Raw genomic sequence first — 24,734 nt, forward strand, 5'->3', positions numbered from 1 at the left:
ACCTAACTTAGGTCAACATGATTTTGTAGCATAGGCAGCACCTATAACTGTACCTGTTTGGCTTGTGAGCCTTTTGGATCTTGCAAGTTAAGCAGGATTGGCCTGGTGCAGTGGTTGTATGGGTAACCTCTCAAAAACACCGAGGGGTTGCAGGAAATGCTTTTTCCACAGGTTTGTGAGGTATGGAACTCACACCCCAGCATAGTGTGGAGGGAGTCTAATGTCTGATGGCAGCAGAAAAGAGGCAGATGGTCGGGATGAAGCAGTCATGGAGTGGGTATTGCACTGCTGGAGGTACTACACATGAAGAACAGACGTGCGGCTTGGAACACTAAAGCTTCAGGGGGAGGGGAGGGTGTTTCACAAGAGATGAGTGTTAGATCCTCAGAGTTCTTGCCTGATATTGACCTAGATTCCTCCTGTTGCTTCAATCCGATACAGTATCCTTCTTCCCTTCCAGCCCTAGAGACATGTATAGTGTTGCTGTGTGCTGTTAAATTGCTACCTCACTCCAGGCCAGAGGTGGCTGCATTCCAGCAGCTGGGTGAAAGGTGCCCTGTCTTGTTTGCTAAGCACTGTGGGATCTCGGCAGTTTGAAGGTGGTGCGTACATGCAGGGTGGTGTTGCTTCATGGATCCTAACCAAATCACCCCCCTTCCCTCTTCTGCTGAACACAGGTCCTTCCCAATATGGCCAGTGAGTGCTGCCTCCAAACATGCTCTGGCTTCCCCCAGGGTGAAGGAGCTGGCGCAGCCGAAACTCGTCAACAGTGCCTGGGAAGCTGATCGTCCTGTCTACACCAGAGTACGTACATCAGTGGTGCCGTGAGTCTGTCACCTCCCTGTCTTTGTGTTTGACAGTGACTCCTTATTGACAACAAGGGTATTTGTGTACGTGTGTGTTGGGTTTTTACCCCGTTTGCCTGCATCAGCCATAACATTTTCGACCATCAGCCTCTACGGTCTCCAATTCTCCCGCCGCAGGGTAGGAGTAACTCCCACTGATGATGGCCCTGATCCACTGCTGGTCTCTGCCTTGCACATTCATTTGCACCAGTGCAAAGTGGATGTAAAACTATTAGTGTCACCAACTACTTCTATTACTGTAGCACCGGGAGACCCCCAGCTGAGACTGCACTAGGAGCTGCACAGACACATGGTGAAAGAAGGTCCCTGCCTGGAAGAGCTTTCAGACAATGGGGTGGAAGGGGAAACTGAGGCAAAGAATGGCGAAGCCATTTGTCCAAGCTGTCCCTGTGGGTCTGTAGCAAAACCAGGAAGAGAACCCAGATCTCCTGACTCCCACTCCCAAGACCAGGCCATGTCCCCTTTCTGATGTAGTATTTGTATTCCTGTAGCATCTAGAAGCCCTAATGATGGACCAGGGCTCTGCTCTGCTAGGTGTAGCGATTCGCACTCGCTCTGCACTGGTAGATGCAAGGCAAGGAAGAATCAGGCCCTTCATATCCTGTAGGAAGAGAATTGGGCCATAGGGCCTAATAACGAACAGCATATTAGCAGTTAAGAGCGACGTACAGCACAGCCCACCAGTCATTAGTTCTACAGGGCCCCAGATACGCGTGATGCTTTGCTGACAAATAAACCCCAAGCAAACATAATCTCCATGTAATGTCTGAAAGTCTCTGAGCAAGCCCCTTTGCAGCTGACTTGCACCAGATTTGAAAGTATGGGGTATCTTGGGAGGTGGGGGCGGGGGGGGGGGGAGGGAAGAAAGGGGCATGAAGAGGGACACATGGCAGGCGGCATGTCAGCATATCCGTGCATAGCAAAGTTTCACATGTTACATGCATGGGGTAGCTGCTACATTAATGTGACGTCTGCTGCTGTTTGCCCAAAGTAACTATAATCTTGGAAACTTGCAGCCCGTGTTTATGTTCCATTTTTTTTCTTGCTTCTGGAAAACTCGGTGCTAAAGCAACACCTGGTTTTTGCAAGAAGTTGCTTCTCTTTGTCTTTATTTTTCCCTTTACCCAGTTTCCCGTCTGAGTTGAGTTGCTTACCTGTTGTCACACAGTGAGTCATTGGCTCGGTATAGAGTCTCCTAGCTGCCCGGGTATGGTGATCTAATCGTGTGTGTGTGTGTGTGTGTGTGTGTGTGTGTACGTACACAGCACTGCCTTCTGCTGGATGGAGTCAGAACTGTCCACGGGTATGTCATAGACCTTATACTGCTTGGTTAAAGTTTCCTGTACCACTAGTGATGAGCGCTGAGTGTTGTTTCAGCCTGGAGATCTGACCCTGCTGAGGATATACAATTCCAAATGGCCACCCCGTGCACCATCAGGGAAGTTCGAGGTCATGCTACGCAAGACTGAACAGTTTCATTTCTTTAAAATATTGACAGCCGGGGGAGCTGGAGGAATTCAAACCTGACCCGATCCTAAGTCTAAACATTGTGGTTTCAGGTGAGCAAAGGAGCCAGGACTGCTGCTGCCCGGGAACGAACTACCCATCTGGCTAAACCAAAGAAACGGGACTTCTCAGCCAAGCTGGACGCCCCATCCGCGCCTCCACGAAGCGTCACACAATTCACCAGGACTGAATACTTAGCCCGTAAGAGACCGTCCTCCCCTCCTTGTTGACAGTCACAGGCCTTTCGCCTCCAGGTCGTTTCTGCTCGGGCTGTGCAGCAAAAGAAATCAATCTTTTAGAGAAATATCTGGGTCTTGGGGAAACCAACTTTCCAAACAAAGCTCATTGTGTGTCCTCCCAAGGCTGTGTAGCTTCTCCTGCCTTCCTCTGAATCCCTTCCCTCCTCAATCAGAGAGGCAGAGGAGGTGCTGCCTGTGTCACAAGCTGCCAATGATCAAACCCAGAAGCCAAATCAGAGCCAGTCCCTTCTGCTCAGGAGATGGCAGAGCTCCTCCCCACGTCACCCTCAGGTCTTAGCCAGTGTCTCTTGACAGCAAATGGTTTTCATAGAATCTCAGGGTTGGAAGGGACCTCAGGAGGTATCTAGTCCAACCCCCTGCTCAAAGCAGGACCAATCCCCAGGCAGATTTTTGCCCCAGATTCCCTAAATGGCCCCCACAAGGATTGAGCTCACAACCGTGGGTTTAGTAGGCCAATGCTCAAACCACTGAGTGATCCCTCCCCCACTGAGCGATCCCTTCCTATTTTAAAATGTCGCATCTCGCGTTCAGGCTGGATTAGTCAGCGTCTGTAGAACGAATGCACTATATCGGTGCGGAGTGTTATTCCTGTTGTGAGGAGCACCGTCTCGTGGTTAGAGCACAGAACTGAAGGGGACAGAAGATCTAGGTTCTAGAATCAAGCGCTGCAGCTGAGTTAATGCGTGGCCTTGGGCCCTTCAGTGCCTCCATTCCTCCATCCACAAAATAAGGGTAACACACCTGCCTCACTGGGGTGCTGTGAAGCTTAACGAATGAATGTTTGTAAAATGCCTTGAGATCCTCACAAGGAAGGGGCTAGAGACACTTAGGATCAGCTTAACTAAAAGTATATATTCCAGCGGAATACAAAAACCTCAAGAAATTTCCCAGCGTTGAGCCTCAGATTAAAACACAAAGCATTTGCGCTCTTTCCCCTCTGCTCTCGCAGGGCCGAAAACAGAACATCCGTCCTATCTCCATGACAAACCGGTCCGCTGGGCCGTGTCTGCGGGCACCAGGAATGCAGTCCTGTCTGCGAGACTCTCTGAGCTCGCCCGACCCAAGGTCCGCAAACAGATCTTTGAGGGCTACAACCCGTACCGGATCTCCAGTGCTGCCCTGCACGCAGAGGCGAGTGCCCGTCTGCAGGAACTTAGTATCCCTCAAAGAGTAAGAAAAAAGAGGTTGTAAGTTCTTGGGCTCTCCTGCACTTGGCTTGCACATTAAACGTTGTGCGGCACAGCTCGGCGTGGTGCCCCGTGTGTTGTGTGTTCAGGATCCACCGTGGTAGGTAGCTGGAGGCTGGGAGTTGCTGCATGTGCTGACTGATGGCAGTTGCTCGCATGCTGGGGAAGGGAATTGTTGGGTGGAAGTCCCCCACTGCCCCCTCCCCAAGCACAGACATTCTGAGAATGCCAACCCAGATATTGGCTTTGCAGTCATTAAATACAAGGTGAAAACTGGCAGGGCTGTCACTGGGGTGGCAGGAGGAGTATCGTGTCTCGCAGCACCCACCTCCCGGGTACAACTGGGTGAACGCTGCAGAGGAGTATTAATTGCAGTACAACTTGTGAATCCGCTCACGTGGTACCTACAGCCCCTTCTATTCGAACATTTGTGCCAGCAAAATTTAGTTTGCAAGAATATTCCTGGAAAGAGAAAATGTCAAAAGGTGAATGTCTATTTGCACGGGTATTCCCCCCTCCGTGTGCTTGCACAGCCAGCTTGCATGTGCTTTGCAGGTTTAGGGGTCAATCAGTCAAGGAGTGGAAGCAGTGCTGTGTGACGCAGATGACACAGTCCGAGTCCACCGTGCAGATGCCAGCTAGCACAAAGAGAAAAAGGTGCTAAATTCAGAGAATGGAATAGGTCCCCCCCACCTTCCCCCGCTGTGGTCTGGCTCCAAAATCCAGAGTCCTCTGCTTTCGCAGTGAAAATCCCATAGACACAACGTGGTCAAGAGTGTGAGAAAGCAGCGATTCTTTTAGAAATGGGTTTGGAAGCAAAACGGGATTGGGTGCGTTTTTTTATTGAATAAACAGTGTGTGTAATCTGGTGGAGGCCTTCAAATAGCCCTAGACAGATCTGCCCTGCCACGGGATAAAGATCTGCTGAAGTGCTCCAGCTCTTGGCTCAAGGGCTCACCCTCACTTCAGGAACACTTGATAACGCTTTGCTTCCCGAGTTCAAACTCATGAGTGAAAATGAACAAGGAGCAGATGGCTGGGATGCCTGGCGTGAAGTCCTTCTGTAATAACTAAATGCTAATAAAGCTTCCGTAAGTACATCTTGGGAGCTGAATCCTTATTGTGTGTGGCAACGCTGGACTCGCCCGAACAAAACCCTTTTCCTAGCCTTCGGAAAACGGCGAGATTGGTGACGAATGCAGAGTGATGTCTCGTCCACTACGCCCCAGCAGTGCTGGCTCCTTATTCATACACCCCTTGCGAGGAGACTCCTTTGGCCATCTAGCTGCAATCGTAAGTCGCAGAGGGTGTGACGAAGTGGGGATTTTCCATTGTTATGTTGTACATGAACCTATGTGAGTCTTACTGTTTTGCATGAATGCTGTGTGTGCCTCAGTTTCCCTGTGCATTGCACCAATGTCTAGGGGATGGGAATAAGGGTGTGTGACTTTGGCGGGGCTACTCCCTGCATGGATGCTATGGCCACCCCTTTAACTTGGGACCCAGGAGGGGGATGCGACCAGGTGACTCTTGCTCTGGGAAGCGAGACAAGGGCCGGAGGAGAACAGGCAGGGCAGGGGCCAGGCGGCTGGAAGCAAATCAGTGTCGGCTGGCTTGGGGTGCAGAGGAGGGCGAGAACCCTGGCTCTGGGCTCCCCTCCCCCCAAGATGGACTTGGCTGGAAGACATGGATTTCTGTGCTAACAAGTTCTGTCCTCTGCTGTGCTCCTGTCGACTAATAAACCTTCCATTTTACACTGGCTGAGAGTCACATCTGACTGCGGGGTTGGGATGCAGGGCCCTCTGGCTTCTCCAGGAGCCCTGCCTGGGTGGACTCGCTGCGGGCAGCGCACGGTGTGGAAGGGGAGGCTGAATGTTCCGAGATCAGACCCAGGAAGGTCGAAGCTGCGTAAGCTTCTTGCCCTGGAACAGTCTGCTCAGATAGAGGAGGCTCCCCCAGAGTCCTGGCTGGCTTCGTATGGAGTAGTTCCAGAGCATCACCCCGGTAACTCCGTGACAGAGTGATTCAGGGGTCCCTTTGCAGGGCCCGTTGGCTACAGAAAGCCTTGGAGATGCATGGTATTAAACAGGAACTGATTGCATTGGATGGTTTTGCCATGGAAGTCTGTAGGTCATGACCATATTAAAAAGAACTTAAAGGGTCTATGTAACAGCTGGCAGCTGACTCCTAGTACGGCCACCGCAAGAAACCATTGAATAGCATGTCACCTTAAGATAGGAATATCCTTCAGATATGCACCCCAACTAACCTCTCTTCTGTGCTCTCCTTCTAGTTAAATTAACCATTATCCTTTTCCCAATACTTTAAAGTAGACTATATTTAGAATAAAATATATTCTATGTATAAAAATGTACAGAGTGTGTAAATATAAATTGTACATACTATGCTAGTATTCCTCTCCCACCTGTTGCAATGTGGCCTAATGGCTGGCGTGGAGACTAGGACTCTGCCACCGGCCTAATGGATTACCCTGGGCAAATCACTTCACCACCCCGGGCCTCAGTTTCCTCCTCTGTAGAATGGGGATAATGATACCGCCATGATACTCCTTTGAGATCTAAGAGCCAGGGATAGTTGTTATTGTTCTCCTCAAGCCTTGGGTAATGTTTTCAGAAATGCTTAAGTGATTTAGGAGCCTAAGTCACATTGACTTTCAATGATACTTAGGCACCTATGTCACTTAGGTGCTTTAGAAAATGTTGGCACTTGTCTAAACAAAGACACACTGAGTTTCAGAGTGTGTTGCAATGATGTAGCTTGAATTGGTCAGTAGATTTGGTATGTGGCATCTGGAAGAAGAGTGTTCAAGCAAGATAGTTAAACCGATTTAACTAAACTTGTTTCTAAAACTGATGAAGTTAAACAGGAACAATGTTCTCATGTACAGAAGGCCTTAGATTGTAAGGTCAGAGAACTGACGGGGGTTTGATTCTGCACTGCGTAGCACCTTCTGCTGCCCTTTACCCCAGTGAAAAGTGGGTATAAAATGCTAGCAAATCAGAAATCTGCACTCACCATGGTGCTGGTAGAGTTTTACACTCACAAATATACACAAAATGCAAGATTATGAACAGTTGGTCCTTGCGTCTCCCTGTGTCTGTGGACAATGCCTACCTATATTGCGTTACCAGAAAACAACCTATAAAAATATTTCCCACACCCCTCAGCTAATACCTCTAAAGCCCTCTAAGGCTCATCCTGGCCTTTTGAAATGGACTCATTAATTTCAAAGTTTGAATCGAAATGGTAGCCCAAAGGTCACTCAGATTCACGGGCCAGAATCAGCGAAGCTGCACCAGAGCTGAATATGGTCCCGTAACAGAAAATTAGAGCGTTCGTATCCAGCCCCCAGCAACGCCACAATCCAGCTTGGATCTCTGCTCAGGGTCTCCCACTGTCCTCCAGCTGGTGGCCCTAGGAAGAGCAATTCCACAAGACTGAAAGCGCCAGACTCCTCTCTCAACGTGAATTGTTCCAAATGTAAAGCCCACTCTGGTTCAAAGAAGGTGGCATTTTCAGAGATGCCGCTGCAAAATAAACTCCCCTCAGCCCAGTGGCCTGGATTTGGGTACTCCACTGACTAGAACGACATCTTACACATGGGAAAGGTGCTGAGAATGCTCAATTTTCATTGCAGTCATTGGAAGTGGAAGACGCTGGGGATTTTCCAGGATTAGGCCCTAACTTCAGAAGATAATTTTTTCTGACCTTATTTTCACAGGCTGTTTCTGTTTAAATCTCAGTGCTGCTAGGGTAAGAGAGGGGATGGACATGATCTAAAAATCTGCTGCTACCTCTAACTGTTTTGATAAAATACCCCCGTTTTGTCCTTTCCCTAATGAAGTAAACTGCCCCATGGTCCTGTCAACTATCTACAGAACCCTTGTCAAGACTGCAAACAACCCCCAAGTCTTCTGCCGTTGAAAACTGCCCCTTCAGACTTCAATTATGCACCCAGCCCTCCAGATCCACCTCAGTCTTTTTGGGTTGTTTTTAATCATAGAGTCTAAGTCACAGAAGGGACCATAGATTATCTAGTCTGACTCCTTGGATAACACAAGCCATTACATTTCATCCAGGTACTTCTGTATTGAGGCCAAAAACTTGTGCTAGGCTAAAGTATAACCTCCAGAAAGGCCTCCAGTCTTTATCCGAACACACTTCCTGGCCTGCAGACTGCCACTTTATTATCACTAGTGCGAGTTTGTGTCCCTTTAGCTTCCAAGCCATGCTCTGAACCTCTCTTCCCCCCCCCCCCCCGTTTCCTTCATTGCCCCAGTCCCTCTATTCCTGAGACACTCGGCCTCTTTTTTTCAGATCATCGTAACCCCTTCCATCCCCATGCCTGCATCTCTAACCGAATTCATTCCAGCCTCCCCACCACTTCCTCCTACAACCCGTTAGCCAACCTCCATCTCCAACCCACCAACTTCAGATCCCCTCCTTGAACCCCATCCAATCTCCCCCTCCCTGTCTCCTCAACTCCCCACCCCAGCCTTCCCCTTCCTGCCCCCAACCCTCATCTCAGCCTGCTCCCTGCAATCCCCCAACCCATATTCCCCCACCCTGCCCCCTCCAACCTTCTCGTCCCTAACCCCCCCACGCTTTGTCCCAGACACCTTCCTTTAACTCCATCCCCTCACAGCACCTATTCCTTCCCTTGACGCCCCTGCCCCATTGATCCCCTCCCTCCCCCTGCCCCCACCACATCACTTCACCCCTTGCTGCTCTCTCTATCCTCCTCTAACCCCCACCCTTCCCTGACCCCTCCAACCCCCCCACCCCAGCCTCTTCCCACTCCAGCCTTCCTCCCCCAACCCCTCCAACCCCCCACTCCAGCCTCCCCTTCCCTGACCCCTCCGACCCCCCCACTCCAGCCTCTTCCCACTCCAGCCTTCCTCCCCCTAACCCCTCCAACCCCCCACTCCAGCCTCCCCTTCCCTGACCCCTCCAACCCCCCCACTCCAGCCTCTTCCCACTCCAGCCTTCCTCCCCCTAACCCCTCCAACCCCCCACTCCAGCCTCCCCTTCCCTGACCCCTCCCACCCCCCCACTCCAGCCTCTTCCCACTCCAGCCTTCCTCCCCCTAACCCCTCCAACCCCCCACTCCAGCCTCCCCTTCCTGTCCCCTCGGACCCCCCCCACCCCAGCCTCTTCCCACTCCAGCCTTCCTCCCCCTAACCCCTCCAACCCCCCACTCCAGCCTCCCCTTCCCTGACCCCTCCGACCCCCCCACTCCAGCCTCTTCCCACTCCAGCCTTCCTCCCCCTTACCCCTCCAACCCCCCACTCCAGCCTCCCCTTCCTGACCCCTCCGACCCCCCCCACCCCAGCCTCTTCCCACTCCAGCCTTCCTCCCCCAACCCCTCCAACCCCCCACTCCAGCCTCCCCTTCCCTGACCCCTCCGACCCCCCCACTCCAGCCTCTTCCCACTCCAGCCTTCCTCCCCCTAACCCCTCCAACCCCCCACTCCAGCCTCCCCTTCCCTGACCCCTCCAACCCCCCCCACCCCAGCCTCTTCCCACTCCAGCCTTCCTCCCCCAACCCCTCCACCCCCCCACTCCAGCCTCCCCTTCCTGACCCCTCCAACCCCCCACTCCAGCCTCCCCTTCCCTTACCCCTCTGACCCCCCCACCCCAGCCTCTTCCCACTCCAGCCTTCCTCCCCCTACCCCTCCACCCCCCCACTCCAGCCTCCCCTTCCCTGACCCCTCCGACCCCCCCACTCCAGCCTCTTCCCACTCCAGCCTTCCTCCCCCAACCACTCCAACCCCCCACTCCAGCCTCCCCTCCCCACACCCCTCCGACCCCCCCACCCCAGCCTCTTCCCACTCCAGCCTTCCTCCCCCTAACCCCTCCAACCCCCCACTCCAGCCTCCCCTCCCCCAACCCCTCCAACCCCCCCACTCCAGCCTCTTCCCACTCCAGCCTTCCTCCCCCTAACCCCTCCAACCCCCCACTCCAGCCTCCCCTCCCCCAACCCCTCCAACCCCCCCACTCCAGCCTCTTCCCACTCCAGCCTTCCTCCCCCTAACCCCTCCAACCCCCCACTCCAGCCTCCCCTTCCTGACTCCTCCAACCCCCAACTCCATCCTCCCATCCCCTGACCCCTCCCCCCACTCCAGCCGACCCCTCCCCATCACTTCATCCCTTGCCGCTCTCTCCATCCATCCTCTAACCCCCCACTCCAGCCTCCCCTCCCTGACCCCTCCCCATCACTTCACCCCCCCGCCCCAGCCTCCCCTCCCCCTAAGCCCCCCCCTTGCCCTACCCCCTGCTCTAACCCCTCCCCGCACAGGACCCTCCCCCGCCCTTGACTCCCCCGCCCCACGTGCCCCCTCCCCATCACTTCACCCCCCCCGCCGCCTTCCCCCTCCCTCCTGGGCGCCGCAGCCAATGAGCGGGCGGCCCCGCATCCGGGGCTCCCCCGCCCGTCCCCGCCCGTCCCCGCTCCACACACGGCCATGGCGGAGGTGAGTGCGCCGGGGGGAGGGGGGAGCGCGGGGGGGGGCAGAGCTGGGGCCAAACCTCCCCCCTCCCCCCGCCGGGCCCCCCTGCCGGGGGGCGGGGTCCCGGTGGGGGAGGGGCGGTCGCCACTCGGGACCCCCCCCACACCCGGGGGGGGGGGCTCATAGGGACCCCCCCCCAGCCCCAGGCCCGAAGGCTGCTCCGTGGCTTAGGTCCCAGGCCGGACAGGAGGGCCTGGGGGTAGGGGGAGCTGGGGCATCTTGGGCTGGGGGCCAGCAGGGTCTGGGGGTGGCTGGGGCATCTGGGGCAGGGATGGGTGGGGGGTAGCTGGGCTGGGGGGCATCTGAGACTGGGGGAGGTAGGAGCTGGGGCTGGGGCATATGGGGCTAGGGGTGGAGGGTAGCCAGGGCATCTTGGGCTGGGTACCAGTAGGGGCAGGAGGGGATAGCTGGGAGGTCTGGGAGGAAGCTAGATCAGCAGGGACTGGAGAGGCGCAGCAAAAGCTGTGGGCATGGGGAGCAGCGGAGGTTGGAGGGAGGCAGAAAGAGCTGTGGGCAGGGGTGGGAGGCGGCGGCTGGGGGTCGGGGGCATTGGGGCAAAAGGGGATGGAGTAAGAATGTGGGGGCAACGGCTAGGAAGGGCAGCATGGGTGGATGGAGGTGGGGGGTCATCATGTGCATCAGATGGTTCAACGGGAGGCACTTGGCACTCGTGCAGCGTGTGATTGTGTCGTGCAGAGATGTTACCGCGCTTACGCTGGGGCATCGCACTGTGATGTCATCCCCCGTTCTATCTTGATGTCACTTTGAAACATCATCCCCGTTGCATCAGACCGGTTACATGGGGCATCAGGATGTCACACTGCAAGATCCTTATTGTGACGCTGACTTGGGAGAATAGCATTGAGAAGCCATCAAGAGGCCCACCTGTTGCATTGCGAGCTTTTCTTGAGCACGACTCATGGAGGCATCCTCTCCATCACAAGAGGTCATTCATGTCACACGACAATGGTTGCACCAACATGTCACGTCAGGGAGTTGTCCCTGTTGGTGGGAGACTGTCCCTACTACATCTTGTCAATCACAATAGCCCATGGATGCAGCATCCCTGTTGCATTACCATGTTTGTTCTGAAACATTATTTTGAGACTTCACCCCAGCACGAGGCATGGAGATGACGTCCCGGAGCACTGTGACGATGTCCCTATGATGAGATGTGCATCCCGAGGGGAATTTGGGGCCAGTTAACATCCCACAAACTAGATTTGCTATGTGTGGGATCACCACAATGAAATTGTGTCTGATGCCAGCAATGGTTACCTGGGCGGGAGATGGACCGGATGGCCTAATACGTCTTTTCCATCATTAATTTTATGGACTTGCAGAGAAAAACTCACTGTGTGGAGGTTACAAAATGAGTGAGATTCAGACATGCACCTTTGCTCAATGGGAAATAGCCAGCAGCACTCTTTCCCCAAAACATCAAGGAATGTGCACAAGACAGGAGCAACAAGGAGCAGTTCTGTAATGGGCCGGCACTAAGAGATACACTTCACTTGGCCATGGAATGGCCAAAACTGGCTTGGAAAATCATCACTGTTATTGAAGCAATGAAATCCGAAGGGAAACCCTCCTCTTTCTCTTTGTCTTGCTTTCTTGTGAGAATAGTTCTTGCCTTAGGTGTTTTCTGTGCTAGTGCTCTGGACATACACACAATCACCGTTGCACTTGAACAGCTTTGACAGGCCATGAAATCCACTACTGCGTGGAAGAATCCCTGCATTTCTGAAAAATCATTGTTGCTTTATCTTTAATGGAGTTCCTGGAATCTTGACTCAGGAATCAGGGAAGGGATGCTAGAGTCTTTTAAGACTGATTAGCCAGCAGCTGTGTTCATAAATGCTGTGCGAGGAGGGTCAGTTCCAGGCAAAAGAAGCAGTGATTTTTGTAGAGAGAAGCTGCCAGGAGTCCTAATCCAGGTGGCCATCCAGTTTTGCAGGCAGCAGAGCCAACTTCTACATCGTCTCGGGCGCTGTGGGAATAATCTGAGATGACCACCATGAATTTTGGATGGTGATCAGAACTATCAGCATCACAAATGACAGAAGCATCTACGTCATCATGTCTAAGTACCATTCTTGACCGAGATGTAACCATTCATACCTTGGGGCCATCTACGTCAGTTTTTCTGACCCATGTAATGCTGTTGGTTTTTCTACTCCCTCTCTGACAGTAGGATTTAAAGCATCAGACGGCAGCTCTCTCTAACTTTAGAGAGAAATAATTTTACATTGCATGCCATTAACAGTCAGTTCAACCAAGAACATTTCCCTCTGCATGGTCACTATCTACACGTTTGAGTCTGATCTTGCTTCTTCACCCATTGCTTGGCTCTGCCTGGACTTCCGTTACATGGTTTTTCAGATCCAAAAAATAATTATGGTATCGGCCATCTGTATGCTCCAGCTTCATCCATGTCTATGTTAGGATGTAAGAACTGGCCACTGGATCTGCCTGCCATCTCTTTGGTCCCTTCTCAATCCACATACACCATTGTGATTTGATTTACTTTCATTATTACCATTGTCTTCATGGTCATTTTCAGCACAGGCAGTTTCTGTGTCCAGTAATGTCCTGTTACTACTTCAGCTTTGAATCTTTCTTCATCCTCATTAACCTGAAGATGTTCATAAGTATTAATTTGTATCTTATTTACTATTACTAATGTTACTCCTCTTTTCGCCTAATGGTCTTCGATATAATGTATCCTCATTTATCCAGTGTTCTGATTGACATCTTTTCCAACCGCCATTTGTTAACTGAACAATATTACTTAGTAGAAACTTTCATCTTTGAAACATTTTGAACACATTTCCTTGTTAACCCTCTGTGAGGTAGTACAGTCAGTAAGTAGATTGTTTCAGGAAATGGGAGACTACATTGAGTTATGTGTCCAAAGCTACAGAGTGAATGATTGTAGACCACACCTTGATCACCTTCATACAACCAAGGTTATTTACGGGAAGGATATCTTTTAAAATAGCCTTGTTATTCATCATGCCCCACCAATCCCCCATTTCTGAGATATGGAGCCATCTTCCCAAGTGCAGAAAACATAGAAAGGCCCAATCTCAGAACAGAGGCAGTCCTAAATCTTTTCACCCCTTTCTCCTTTATTATTTCAGAAACTCCTCCTTTTTCTTAGCACACACAGGTACTGGGCTATTTCTGCAAGAAGCCAAGATAGTCTCAAGAGGATTTTGTTGCTCTATAATCAGACACTAGGGGATGGTGAATTGCAATACATATTGCGTGTTTCACTTGAGGCTAAAGGCATTCTCCTTGCATTGTGCCTACTAGACAAAGGAGCAGTAGTTCCAAGGTTGCTTCAGCTCTTGGCTCTCTCATGACAATACCCTGCTGCCTCCTAGGTCATCAGTTGTACAAAATCATCGCCATCATTATTTCTACAAAATAACTGGCACTGCTACCAGATTTACACATTTTTAAGAGTTGGAGGCATTAGTTCTAAGTCAGCAACCTGATATCTGGCTGGATAGCCGGTGTTTGTGAGTGAGAATATGTACTTTGTCTCATTTAGAGTGGGGGAGGGAGGGTCTCCCATTTTGATTTCAACTGATCCTTTGCTTTCTTAACAAACTAAGCTACTGAAGTCCAGTCCTGCAAAGTACTGAATGCCCACAACTCTCATTGACTGAATGGATGTTGAGAATGCTCAGGATCAGGGCCATGATATGTATTAATTAAAATGCAGTAATGCCCATTTGGGGATTGACACCACAGTTCTGTTTCACAGCTATGATGCTCTTAGTCAACATGATTGAGTCAGCTGATTACTCATTTGCTCCCTTCCTAGACCTAACAAATCTACAGCAATCCAGAAATAACAGGCGTTCTGGACTGTTACCTGGACTTCAGCCCATATCGCTGCTTGAACTTCTGACTGAACACTGACTGCCGGAAAGCAGATGCCTACACTCACATCCACCTGCCCTATCCATTATCCATCTTACCCTTGCTGCTTGCAACCATTGGATTCCCTCCCTGCCTGCTCAGCTGTTAATGCCATTCATGACCCTTCTGAGTCTTTTAAGTGCTTTGGAATGGGGGAAGACGGGAAGCACGTGGTCAGATGTCCTTCTTGGTGGTCAGATAATTTCTGATTCTACCTCTGATGGATTGCTCAGAGTTTAAGGAAGTGCCACATTCAAACAAAAGGGCCATATGCTTTTAGAATAAAGTTTGTAGCAGGCTACAATCTCCTCTGATGGCAATATAAATCCTAAGGACTTTGGTTCTCAAATAAACTGGTGAGAGAATAGATACCAGTGATGGGATGAAGAAGAGGCACCCAGGCATGCACTTAGGGATTCTGAAGGGAATGTGAAAAATAAAGGGCAAGGGAGGCTTGGGGGGGTGGTTCCTTGAGTACATCTGATCAGAAGCTCTTTTTACTTGTGTTTTAAACTAAGTGAATTGCATTTGGGGGCTGGAAATGTGTCACATTATTAGGAAGATGTTTTTCATCCATAAAAACTACAAGGAGTCCGGTGGCACCTTAAAGACTAAGGTGCCACCGGACTCCTTGTTGTTTTTGTGGATACAGACTAACACGGCTCCCCCCTGATACTTTTTCTCATCCGTGTTTGTTTCTTTTTGAAGGCCTCGGTCGGCAGGCAGAGTCCGAGGGTGGTTCCGTACCCAGCCCACAACCTATGTCCTGGAGAGCCTGGTCTTCAGACTGCAGCAGGTACCAAAAGCTTGAGTGTGCTTATGTTTGTTTTTTCCCCACGCCTCTCCCATTTCTCGTCCATCTAGTCTCTTCCCTCTGACATCTTCTGGGCATGCACATGAACTTAAGCACACACGTGTGCATGTGCGCATGCACACACACACACACGATGAGGGCAAGTCTATATTACAGCGCTACATTGGCACAGCTGCATCAATGCAGCTGTGCCACTGTAGCGCGTGTGGTGAAGACACGCTATGCCGACAGGAGGGAGCTCTCCCGTCGGCATAATTACTGGTGGAAGCTATGTTGGCAGAAGAGCATCTCCCGCTGACACAGCGCTGGTGTGGACAGTGCGTAGGTCAATGCAACTTGTGTCACTCGGGAGTGTCTTTTTCACACCCCTGAGTGATGTAAGTTACATCCACTTAAGCAGTGGGGTAGACCAGCCCGGAGTCTCTCCACATTTTGTTGCTGTGGTCTGGGGTCAAGCGCGGTTAATGGCCAACTTTCTAATCCCTGCAGTTGTGTCAATGGGCTCATCTGACCACCGATTCACCCTAGCTGAGATCCTGTCACAGAACTATGGTGTACGAGAAGAGAGGGAGGAGGAAGAAGATACGCAAGAGAAAGAAAAGTCTTTAGACGAGCTGGAGAAGAGTTTCAGTGCATCTCAGGTAAAGGCAGCAAGGGAGGGGAAGGGGAATTACCTGTTGGATTTCTTGTCTATCTTGACAGAGAATTGAGATGAAATGTCTCCACCGGGCCAGCACTCAGGGAGGTCGCCTGGCTGTGCACTATATTTAAGTCTCCTAAGCATAAGGCCTTGCTTTGTCATTTGGATGGGGGGGATCAGATTGCCCAGGGGACCAGTCATGAGCCCTGGAGCCCTCCACAGTCTGGGTTGCCAGTTCAAATCCAGTCTGCATCCCTGGCAACGAAAAGCTGTTGGCTGTCTGGGCCATGTGAAATGAGTTGTTTCTGTGCCGTCCACTTCACGATAGACGGGTGTCAGCTTCTCAGAAAACACTGGTGTATCTGTTGCCTCCCTTGTGGGCAGTCAAGAGACCAAGAATTCAGTAGGGTAAGGAGTGTGAGCACCCTTCTCTGACAGAGACTGTACCTTCAGGTCAGGGTCAGTATACATATGGGACCTTTGTGCTGCCCTGTTCTCTGGGTAAATACAGGGATCTAGTCTCCAGGGCTGTTAACTGGAACCTCTTCACCAGCATGAAAAGCCAGTGTGAAAAAGCCACCCTTGAATCTGTTGCTTTGGGATCCTTTCCCAGGTTTGTCCACAGCTTGGGGAAGTACAGATTGTCATAGCCCCGTTAGTCAATACCTTTTGGTTTCCTGCATCATAGAGCAGCGCCAAAGACAGATCAGAGCCAGCCCCCAGGGGAGCAGAGCTGCCCTGACTGCCTCTGCATATCTCTGTGTTTACTGCAGCTGGTGTTGTACTCGGTGGTTGTTCCATTCCTGATGAAGCTTTGTCCTCCTCTCGCTCAGAGCAGTGAAATGCCATTCGAGGAGCTGCTTGCGCTTTACGGCTATGAGGCATCTGATCCGATCTCAGAGCACGACAGCGAGAGCAATGACATCCCTCGCAACCTGCCGGACATGACCCTGGATAAGGTAAGGGCAACTTTGTGGTCACGTGCTAGCTACTAGCAAGGGGATCAAGTAGTGCACCCCAGGTTGGTGTAGGGTCTAGAACAGGAAGGGTCTACTGGGTCCCTCCTTCAGGGGTCTAGTATATTCAAGACTCTTGAATTCCAGCAGGTGGGAATTGGCGAACCCGCTGATCCCAATGTGCAACAGGGAATGTCAGCTGCAGAGGTGCTAACACAAACAGGAAATTCAGAGGGGACTAAAGAAAGAGTAATTGTTACAAAGAGGAACAAACTACAAGCCCTATTTGGAATGTAGATCCCTCCTCTTCTGCGTGTGGTGTGAATCTAGGGAGATTCATAGACTCATAGACTTTAAGGTCAGAAGGGACCATTATGATCATCTAGTCTGACCTCCTGCACAACGCAGGCCACAGAATCTCACCCGCCCACTCCTGGAACAAACCCCTAACCTGTGTCTGAGTTATTGAAGTCCTCAAATTGTGGTTTGAAGACCTCAAGCGGCAGAGAATCCTCCAGCAAGTGACCCGTGCCCCATGCTGCAGAGGAAGGCGAAAAACCTGTATTCGCAGGAGGCCTCATCTCTGCGTGAAAACCTGTATCACCCTCTATTCCCAGGGAAGCCAGGAATCACTGACAGTTTATTCCCTGCCAGCCTCTCTGAAAGTCGCCCACTCTGGATGGGCTCTGCAGGAAGTGCTCCTTACCCTTTCTCCCTGTAGCATCTCTAGGAAGCCACTATCCTCTTGACTTTCCCAGTGGGCCCGTAAGGAAACAGTCTTTTGGGGGTGTGGGTAAGGGAAGCGTCTATGGGGTACAGGAGATGCACGGAGGAAGGGATCTTGGCCAGGGATGGTTTACTCTAGGCCTCCCCTCCCTTTTTTTTTTAAATTTAAAAACATTTTTCACTTTCTTGTTGTTGTTAAAAGGAACAAATAGCGAAGGATTTGCTTTCAGGGGAAGAAGAGGAGGAGACGCAGTCTTCAGCCGACGACCTGACTCCGTCCGTCACGTCCCACGATGCGTCGGACCTTTTCCCAAACCGGCCTGGCTGTATGTGTCCCTGATTTCTAACGGACCTTTTGTACTTGGAGGTGGCTCAGGAGGAAAGGCCAATTTTTAAAATAATTTTTAAATTTTTGGTTACTGAAATTCCTGAAGTAGCAACTTTTGAGGTTGGTCCTGGGAGCTGGAGATAGACTCAGCCCTCCTGATGTTACTGCAAGGCACAGACAGAATTAGGCCCTAGTGATAAGGGGAGTTGAATTTCATGGTTCAGGGTGTGAACTGATGAGCTGTAGGGTCAGGAAGCAATTCTCTCCAGCTGCAGCTCGTAGCCTCAGGGCAGTGAGGACTTCTGTTACGCGCCCAGTGTGGACTTTTGGGGCAACTACGCAACTGGTGAAGTGCATGGGATGTTGAGGTTTTTTGCCTTCCTGAGAAATATTGCTGCCAGATGCTCCCTCCGCAGAATCCGCTCTCGGAGTAGTGAGACCACTGGTCTCATCTGGTATGACAGCAGGCAGAATTCCTGAGTAGAAGGACCAGTGATCTAATCTAGAAGGGGGCGTTGCAGATTAGCAGAACCAATGGTCCAGTCTAGTATGGCAACTCTTATGTTCCTCGGACTTTAATATTGGGGGTTTGTAGGGAGCCAAAGCAAGGGAGAACTCAGTGTGGAATGATTGATTGGGATTCTACCCCTAATCCTGCAAAATTTGGGAGCCTTGGCTCTGCTGAATGATCACTGCTCATGTGGCAAGGACTTGGGTATTTTGCCTACAGAAGAGAATCTGGGTAAGTTGTTCTGAATAAACGGAGCAGGCTCAAAACAACTCCACGGTGGGAAATGAGGGAAGGAGAGAGAATCTAGAGGTATCGAGGCTGGGTGTTAGCCATCTTGTAACTGAACAAGTGACTTCTCTTTCTTCAAAGCAAACTTCCTGGCTGATGAAGACAAAGAGCCCTGCTCTTCTCCATGTGCTTCCTCCTCAGCAGAGGATTCCGAAGAGGACTCCATCCCATCCAACGAGTGCAAGAAGGTAAGTGATCTGAGCCAACCGCACTTCCCTGAGGGGCTAATGCTCGGCATTGAAGTGTGAGAAAGCTGAGCAGCTCAAGGAAACCACGAGACCCAACCCCGGGTTGCCTTCTTGGGGAACTCGATGTCAGGCGCCTGTACTCTGGGTCTTACATTCTGTGCAAGGCCATGGCAGACGTATCTTAAAACATGCCCTGTGCAGATTATGCTCACAGCAAGGGGGATGTTGTATCTCAAAATTCAGAACTGCAACTTGTAGCGTAGGAGAGGTGAGGTCTAGTGTTGCATGCCCAGGATGGGTCTTTGGAGAACGATCTTGTGGAAGAGGAGAGTAGATTCCTCTTTAGACGCACAGCAAGCTGAAGAAGCTCTTCTCCTCTGCAGCCTTAAGATGATGTAGGGTCTTGGTATAAATATTCAGCAGTGAGACCAGGCTTAAAATCAGAGGGTCGGCAAACTAATTTGTTTGAAACCCCCTTCATAATTGTTCTAACGAATAGGAGGGATCCCCTAGAGCGGAGACGGACAATGTGGTCCGCCGGTGTGTTTAGTGAGGCAGGTTAAGTTCCGCTCAACACCCTGTCCCTGAGTTGATTCCAGTACAAACACATAACACAGTCGCCTTGTATTAATTCTCTTCTCTGTGATGGTTTTCAGGAGATCATGGTTGGACCTCAGTACCAGGCTGCTGTTCCTATCCTCCACTTAAACAGGCACAGTGAAAAAGGTGAGAGCCCTGCCTTGCTCTGATTGTAACATTTGTGCTGCATCTTTTCTGGATATGGGGTCCACTGATCTGAGCCACTAACAGAGTGTTGGCTCTGTCGCTGAGGTTTGTATCTCTAGATATGATGTCTGTATGTCTAACAAGTCTCATTCCTCCAAACAGAAGTGGGGCTTTTAGGAAAAGGGGGGTGGATTAGTTGTCGCCAATGTGCGACAGTTCACAGCGTGATCCAGTATTTTACACAAGACTGTGCCTGGCCCTGAAAGAGCCAGCAATCTTAGCTGTTTGCAGTGCAAACCTAGGTGTAAGTTGCCATATGTGATCTGGCAGTTTGTAATCACTGCAAGGTTACAAGTAAGGTAGTGTACGAAGGCATCTTTCATTTTTGGAGTCTCTGATAATATAGTTTAATTGACTTTAAGGCCACAAGGGACCATTTTGGTGATCTAGTCAGATCTTTTGCACAATACAGGCCATAGAACTTCCCTGGGGTGGAACTAGAATGGATGTGTTAGAAAAACATCCAATTTTGATTTAAAAATTGCCAGTGATGGCGACTCAACCACAGTGGTTAATTACCCTCACTGCTAAAAATGTGCTCCCGGCTTCTACTCTGAATTTGTCTGTCTTCAACTTCCAGCCATTGGTTCTTACAGACACCTGTGTTCTTTGAGGATCACATTGTCTCTACGTTTCTGGCATTTCTCAGGGCAGTGAAGTGCAGCAGAGTTAAGATTTTTCAGATTATTTTATTTTCCATAATTTTCGGTGTTTGGGTTTTTGTCAAAACTTTGACTTTGCAGGCTTTCTAATTGAGGTGGGTTTTGTTTTTAGAAAACTACAGTGTTCTCTTGATTTTGTTCCTGAACAGCTGTGTTAGATTGTTTTCATGCTTAATTCCAAGTGAACACGGTTTTTAACCTGAGAATTCACTTGCTCGCCTCCCCCCTCTCCCCCGAACGTCTCACAAATAATCACCAACCGGAACTTATTATGGGTTCAGAAGTTGGATGCAGAGATGGATCCTGCTCCTCCCCTTCCATTGGTCTTATATTTGAATCTCTATGTCTGCCAAATTCTTTGTTTTATTTGCCTCAAAACTTCCTTGAAAAATCCTGATATCAAGCATGTGAAATTTCTGATGGATTGGTCTGAGTTTGGCAAAGTTGGGAATGTGAGTCTCAGACATGGCCAAAGAAAAGTTAATGCCTCAAAGTGATATTTTATTTGTATTTCACAAACTGGCAAGTGATACCATTTATCTATACATTTTCATACAGAGTCCCCGGTGCTGATCACAACTTCCAGTTAGATAAGATCTCTCAGAAGCAGAGAAATGGTTTGGTTTTCAGATTGTGTCCAATCATTTATTAGCTCAAGACTCTGCACCCATTAGTTGGAACTGAGATGCAGTCTGCTAGCGGGGAGTCTGCTTTCTAGAAATGACTCACTTCCTCCCTCATTCTCTATGCCAGGCTGCCTCTGGGCAAGTTAGTTTAAAGGGTTCACGTCCTACTACTTTTAAGCTCAAATTTAGGACTCTATCCTACAAGGCGCTGGGTGCCCTTAACTTCTACTGAAGTTAATGGGAGCCGAGGGTGCTCCGCACCATAGATCTTGGATCACGTTCTCCATTGTCCTGCGCCATATGTTTCATGTGAACACCAGTGCAAAGTGGATGTAAAATGCAACCAGATCAGAACCACACTCTCTCTGCACTCACTTTGCTCTGGTGTAAAGGAATGTGCCAGGTGAAGGGCCAAGGAGAATCAAGCCCTTTGTCTTGAAAAACAGACAAATAAATAAACAAAAAGTATATTAGGTGCCAGTGGTTACCAAGCCTTATACCTGACTAGAAATGTTTCCGTGCCTGTTGTTTTAATTCATTACAAGTATTTGTTTTCTGTTTGCTTTGTTTTCATTTAAACAACTTCCCACATTGCTGTGAACGTATAACTGGTTAAAAGATAGGAAACAAAAGATAGGAATAAATGGTCAGTTTTCAGAAATGAGAGAGGTAAATAGCGATGTCCCCTGTACTGGGCCCAGTCTGTACTATCTGTACTGGGCCCAGTCCTATTCAATATATTCGTAAATGTTCTGGAAAAGGGGGTAAACAGTGAGGTGGCAACATTTGCAGATGATACAAAATTGCTCAAGATAGTTAAGTCCCAGGCAGACTGCGAAGAGCTACAAAAGGATCTGTCAAAACTGAGTGACTGGGCAACAGAATGCCAGATGAAATTCAATGTGGATAAATGCAAAGTAATGCACATTGGAAAAACGTAACCTCAACTATACATATAAAATGATGGGGTCTAAATTGGTTGTTACCAATCAGGAAAGAGATCTCGGAGTCATTGTGGATAGTTCTCTGAAAACATCCACTCAGTGTGCAGCAGCAGTCAAAAAAACAAACAGAATGTTGGGGACTCATTAAGAAAGGGATAGATAATAAGAGAAAATATCATATTGCCTCTGTATAAATCCAAGATAGGCCCACATCTTGAATACTGCATACAGATGTGGTCACCCCATCTCAAAAAAGGTATATTGGAATTGGAAAGAGTTCAGAAAAGGGCTACAGAAATGATTAAGGGTATGGAACAGCTGCTATATGAGGAGAGATTAATAAGACTGGGACTTTTCAGTTTGGAAAAGAAACGACTAAGAGGGGATATGGTAGAGGTCTATAAAATCATGACTGGTGTGGAGAAAGTAAATAAGGAAGTGTTATTTACGCCTTCTCATAACACAACTAGGGATCACCAAATGAAATTAATAGGCAGCAGGTTTAAAACAAAAGGAAGTATTTCTTCTCACAACTCACAGTCAATCTGTGGAACTCCTTGCCGGAGGATGTTGTGAAAGCCAAGACTAAAACAGGGTTCAAAAAAGAACTAGATAAGTTCATGGAGGATAGGTCCATCAATGGCTATTAGCCAGGATGTGCAGGGATGGTGTCCCTAGCCTCGGTTTACCAGAAGCTGGGAATGGGGGACAGGGGATGGATCACTTGAAGATTACCTGTTCTGTTCATTCCCTCTGGGGCACGTGACACTGGCCACTGACAGAAAACAGGCTACTGGGCTAGATGGACCTTTGGTGTGACCCAGTATGGCCGCTCTTATGTTCTTAGAGCACAATACACATCCGTGTGCTAATGTGTGAAAGTGGGAGCAGCTAGGGGGATGCCTAGGTCAGAATTTGACAGAAACAGTGGTTGCTTAAAGCCACCTTTGCCCTCCCATTCCTATGCCCAGTGCAGGAAGGGGCACTGCAGAATCTGGCCTTATAAAACCACATGCATCAATTGGCATGTTCTCTAATAAGCCTAGAGAAGTCTTGAGCATCAAAAAGTCTCCCCAGCCACCCCTTCAGAAAAAGCCTGAGCAAACAAAGTCCTTCACTGTGCTCTGACAGCCAGCAGTCTTGGGCTAATCAGACTAAGGGGGGAATCTGGGATCAGCAGCTCTACACTCTCCAGATTCAGGAGAGAAAACACCCTGGCTCCAAATCTAAGGACTCGCAGCTTGAGCATCCCATCTGACCATAACTGCCAGGCCGGAGCCAGAGACTTCCTCTCTGATCCACCCACAGCCCATCTCTTGAAAGCAATGGTGCTCTCTTATTGAGCAGCTCATTTCAGACATGCCCTGATGTTCCCATTAGCCTACGAGAATGAAGATCAGCTGCTGTGGGACCCAAACATTCTTCCCGAGAGGGAGGTGGAAGAGTTCTTGTACCGAGCAGTTAAGCGGAGGTGGGATGAGGTCTCCAGTGCCAATCTGCCAGAAGGAGAGATGGTGAAGGACAATGAGCAGGTGAGCCTGGGAGCCAGGGCTTTGTGCAGTCACCAGATTCTCTGTTGTCTCAGTGTTGTAGACAGAAGTCAAGTAGCACTGGCCATGGGGGCAGGAAGTGTCAGCAGTGGGTTTCAGAATTGATCGCTTGTTTGTTTCAGAGGGGAGGGAGCGGATCTCACAAAGACCCTGGGTGAATGAGACCTTCTTTCTAGCTGATATATCTCCCTCTGGGGCCCATCACTGCTGCTCCATGGATCAGACAGAGGGAACCTTTCTTGCTGAGCCTGCTGCTTTCTACTGCATCCTGCTGGGTTGAGGAGCAAAAGGAGTGCTCGGGACTTGCCTCAAACACTCCATGTGGGTTGTCACCATTTGCTGAGCCGGCCCGTTCGGACTAGTATTTTAATTACAGCTGTCTGAGGACACATGCACACCTGCTGTCTCTAGGCTCCTCCCAGGATAGCCCCGTGATTTATAATTTAGAGCCTCGAACTGTGGAGCAATCCTTGCTGACGGTCGAAGTGGAGCGGTGTAGATAGGTGGCTCCAGAAGAGAATATGCTGTCTGGGCAGATGCAGTGAGCCACAGCTGAGTTGGTCAGTGCTATATGCGTCCTGTGCATGTAATCAGCAGTTCTTTATTACATTGCACAGGCTCTGTATGAACTGGTTAAATGTAACTTCAATGCAGAAGAGGCACTGCGGAGATTACGATTCAACGTGAAGGTCATCAGAGGTGAGAGACCCAAGTGTTTAGATCCTCTTGCATGCTGTATCCCAAATGTCCGGATTCCTTCCGCAACTCCAGCAGTCCCTGAATGTGTCTGTCTGTCTGTCTCGCAGTAGCCCTGGGGTTCTGTGGAACTCCTAACATCCTGTTTCTTTGTGCTGCAGATGAGCTTTGTGCCTGGAGCGAGGAAGAATGCAGAAACTTTGAACACGGGTTTAGAGTCCACGGGAAAAACTTCCATCTTATACAAGCTAACAAGGTAAAGAGTCATGTTTTTGTGTCACAGACTGAGAGGAGCTGCAGGAGTGCATGTTAGTGCTGGGAACATATGCTAAACCTTACTTAGTCGGGGGAAATTAGGACTGCTAACAATTCTACTCCCAACTGATTTGCTGTGTGGCCGTTGTCGAGTGCATGGGTCCAGTGCATGTAATCAGCACTGTTCACTGCTTGATTTCTCCCGTCTACACTACAGGGAAAACAATACTGACTTCCATCCGAGATTGCAAGGCTTCATTTATTAATAATTAGCACTGGCTAGCTGAGGATCTCAAAGTGCTTTGCAAACTCTCTTCACCCTCGCGATGTTTCTAGGGGTCAGTGATTGCAGGGTGTGGGTCGTTTGTAGAGTTCAGTGGGATCCTTTGGGATGAAAGTGGAGCCATGTAGCCCAATGAATAGGGCCCAAGACTGAGAGTCAGGAGATTCCAGTCCCTGCCACCGACTCACTGTGCGACTTCG

At 49.9% G+C, this 24,734-nt stretch overlaps 1 protein-coding gene across 8 annotated transcripts in view; it reads left to right on the top strand.

Moving 5' to 3' along the window:
• Positions 1–669: 669 nt before the first annotated feature.
• The window catches only part of MIER2 (MIER family member 2), a 29,883-nt gene continuing 5,818 nt past the window's right edge, over positions 670–24,734 (top strand). For 2 of the 8 annotated variants that reach the window (XM_044998930.1, XM_044998932.1), the window contains exons 1-10: positions 12,481–12,503; positions 14,990–15,077; positions 15,585–15,736; positions 16,509–16,694; positions 17,620–17,743; positions 18,626–18,732; positions 19,389–19,458; positions 23,131–23,282; positions 23,918–23,999; positions 24,158–24,252. In XM_044998930.1, coding sequence (XP_044854865.1) covers positions 15,593–15,736; positions 16,509–16,694; positions 17,620–17,743; positions 18,626–18,732; positions 19,389–19,458; positions 23,131–23,282; positions 23,918–23,999; positions 24,158–24,252 — 960 coding nt within the window. In that variant the 5' untranslated portion in view covers positions 12,481–12,503; positions 14,990–15,077; positions 15,585–15,592. Of the gene's footprint in view, positions 805–2,425; positions 2,574–3,581; positions 3,803–4,986; positions 5,113–10,233; positions 10,313–10,998; positions 11,295–12,356; positions 12,380–12,480; positions 12,504–14,989; positions 15,078–15,584; positions 15,737–16,508; positions 16,695–17,619; positions 17,744–18,625; positions 18,733–19,388; positions 19,459–23,130; positions 23,283–23,917; positions 24,000–24,157; positions 24,253–24,734 lie in introns of those variants that run through there. The other 6 variants (XM_044998934.1, XM_044998931.1, XM_044998936.1 and 3 more) reach the window with 6 other exon arrangements.

Source organism: Mauremys mutica, chromosome 24 (genome assembly GCF_020497125.1).
Source record: "Mauremys mutica isolate MM-2020 ecotype Southern chromosome 24, ASM2049712v1, whole genome shotgun sequence".
Taxonomy (NCBI): Eukaryota; Metazoa; Chordata; order Testudines; family Geoemydidae; genus Mauremys; species Mauremys mutica.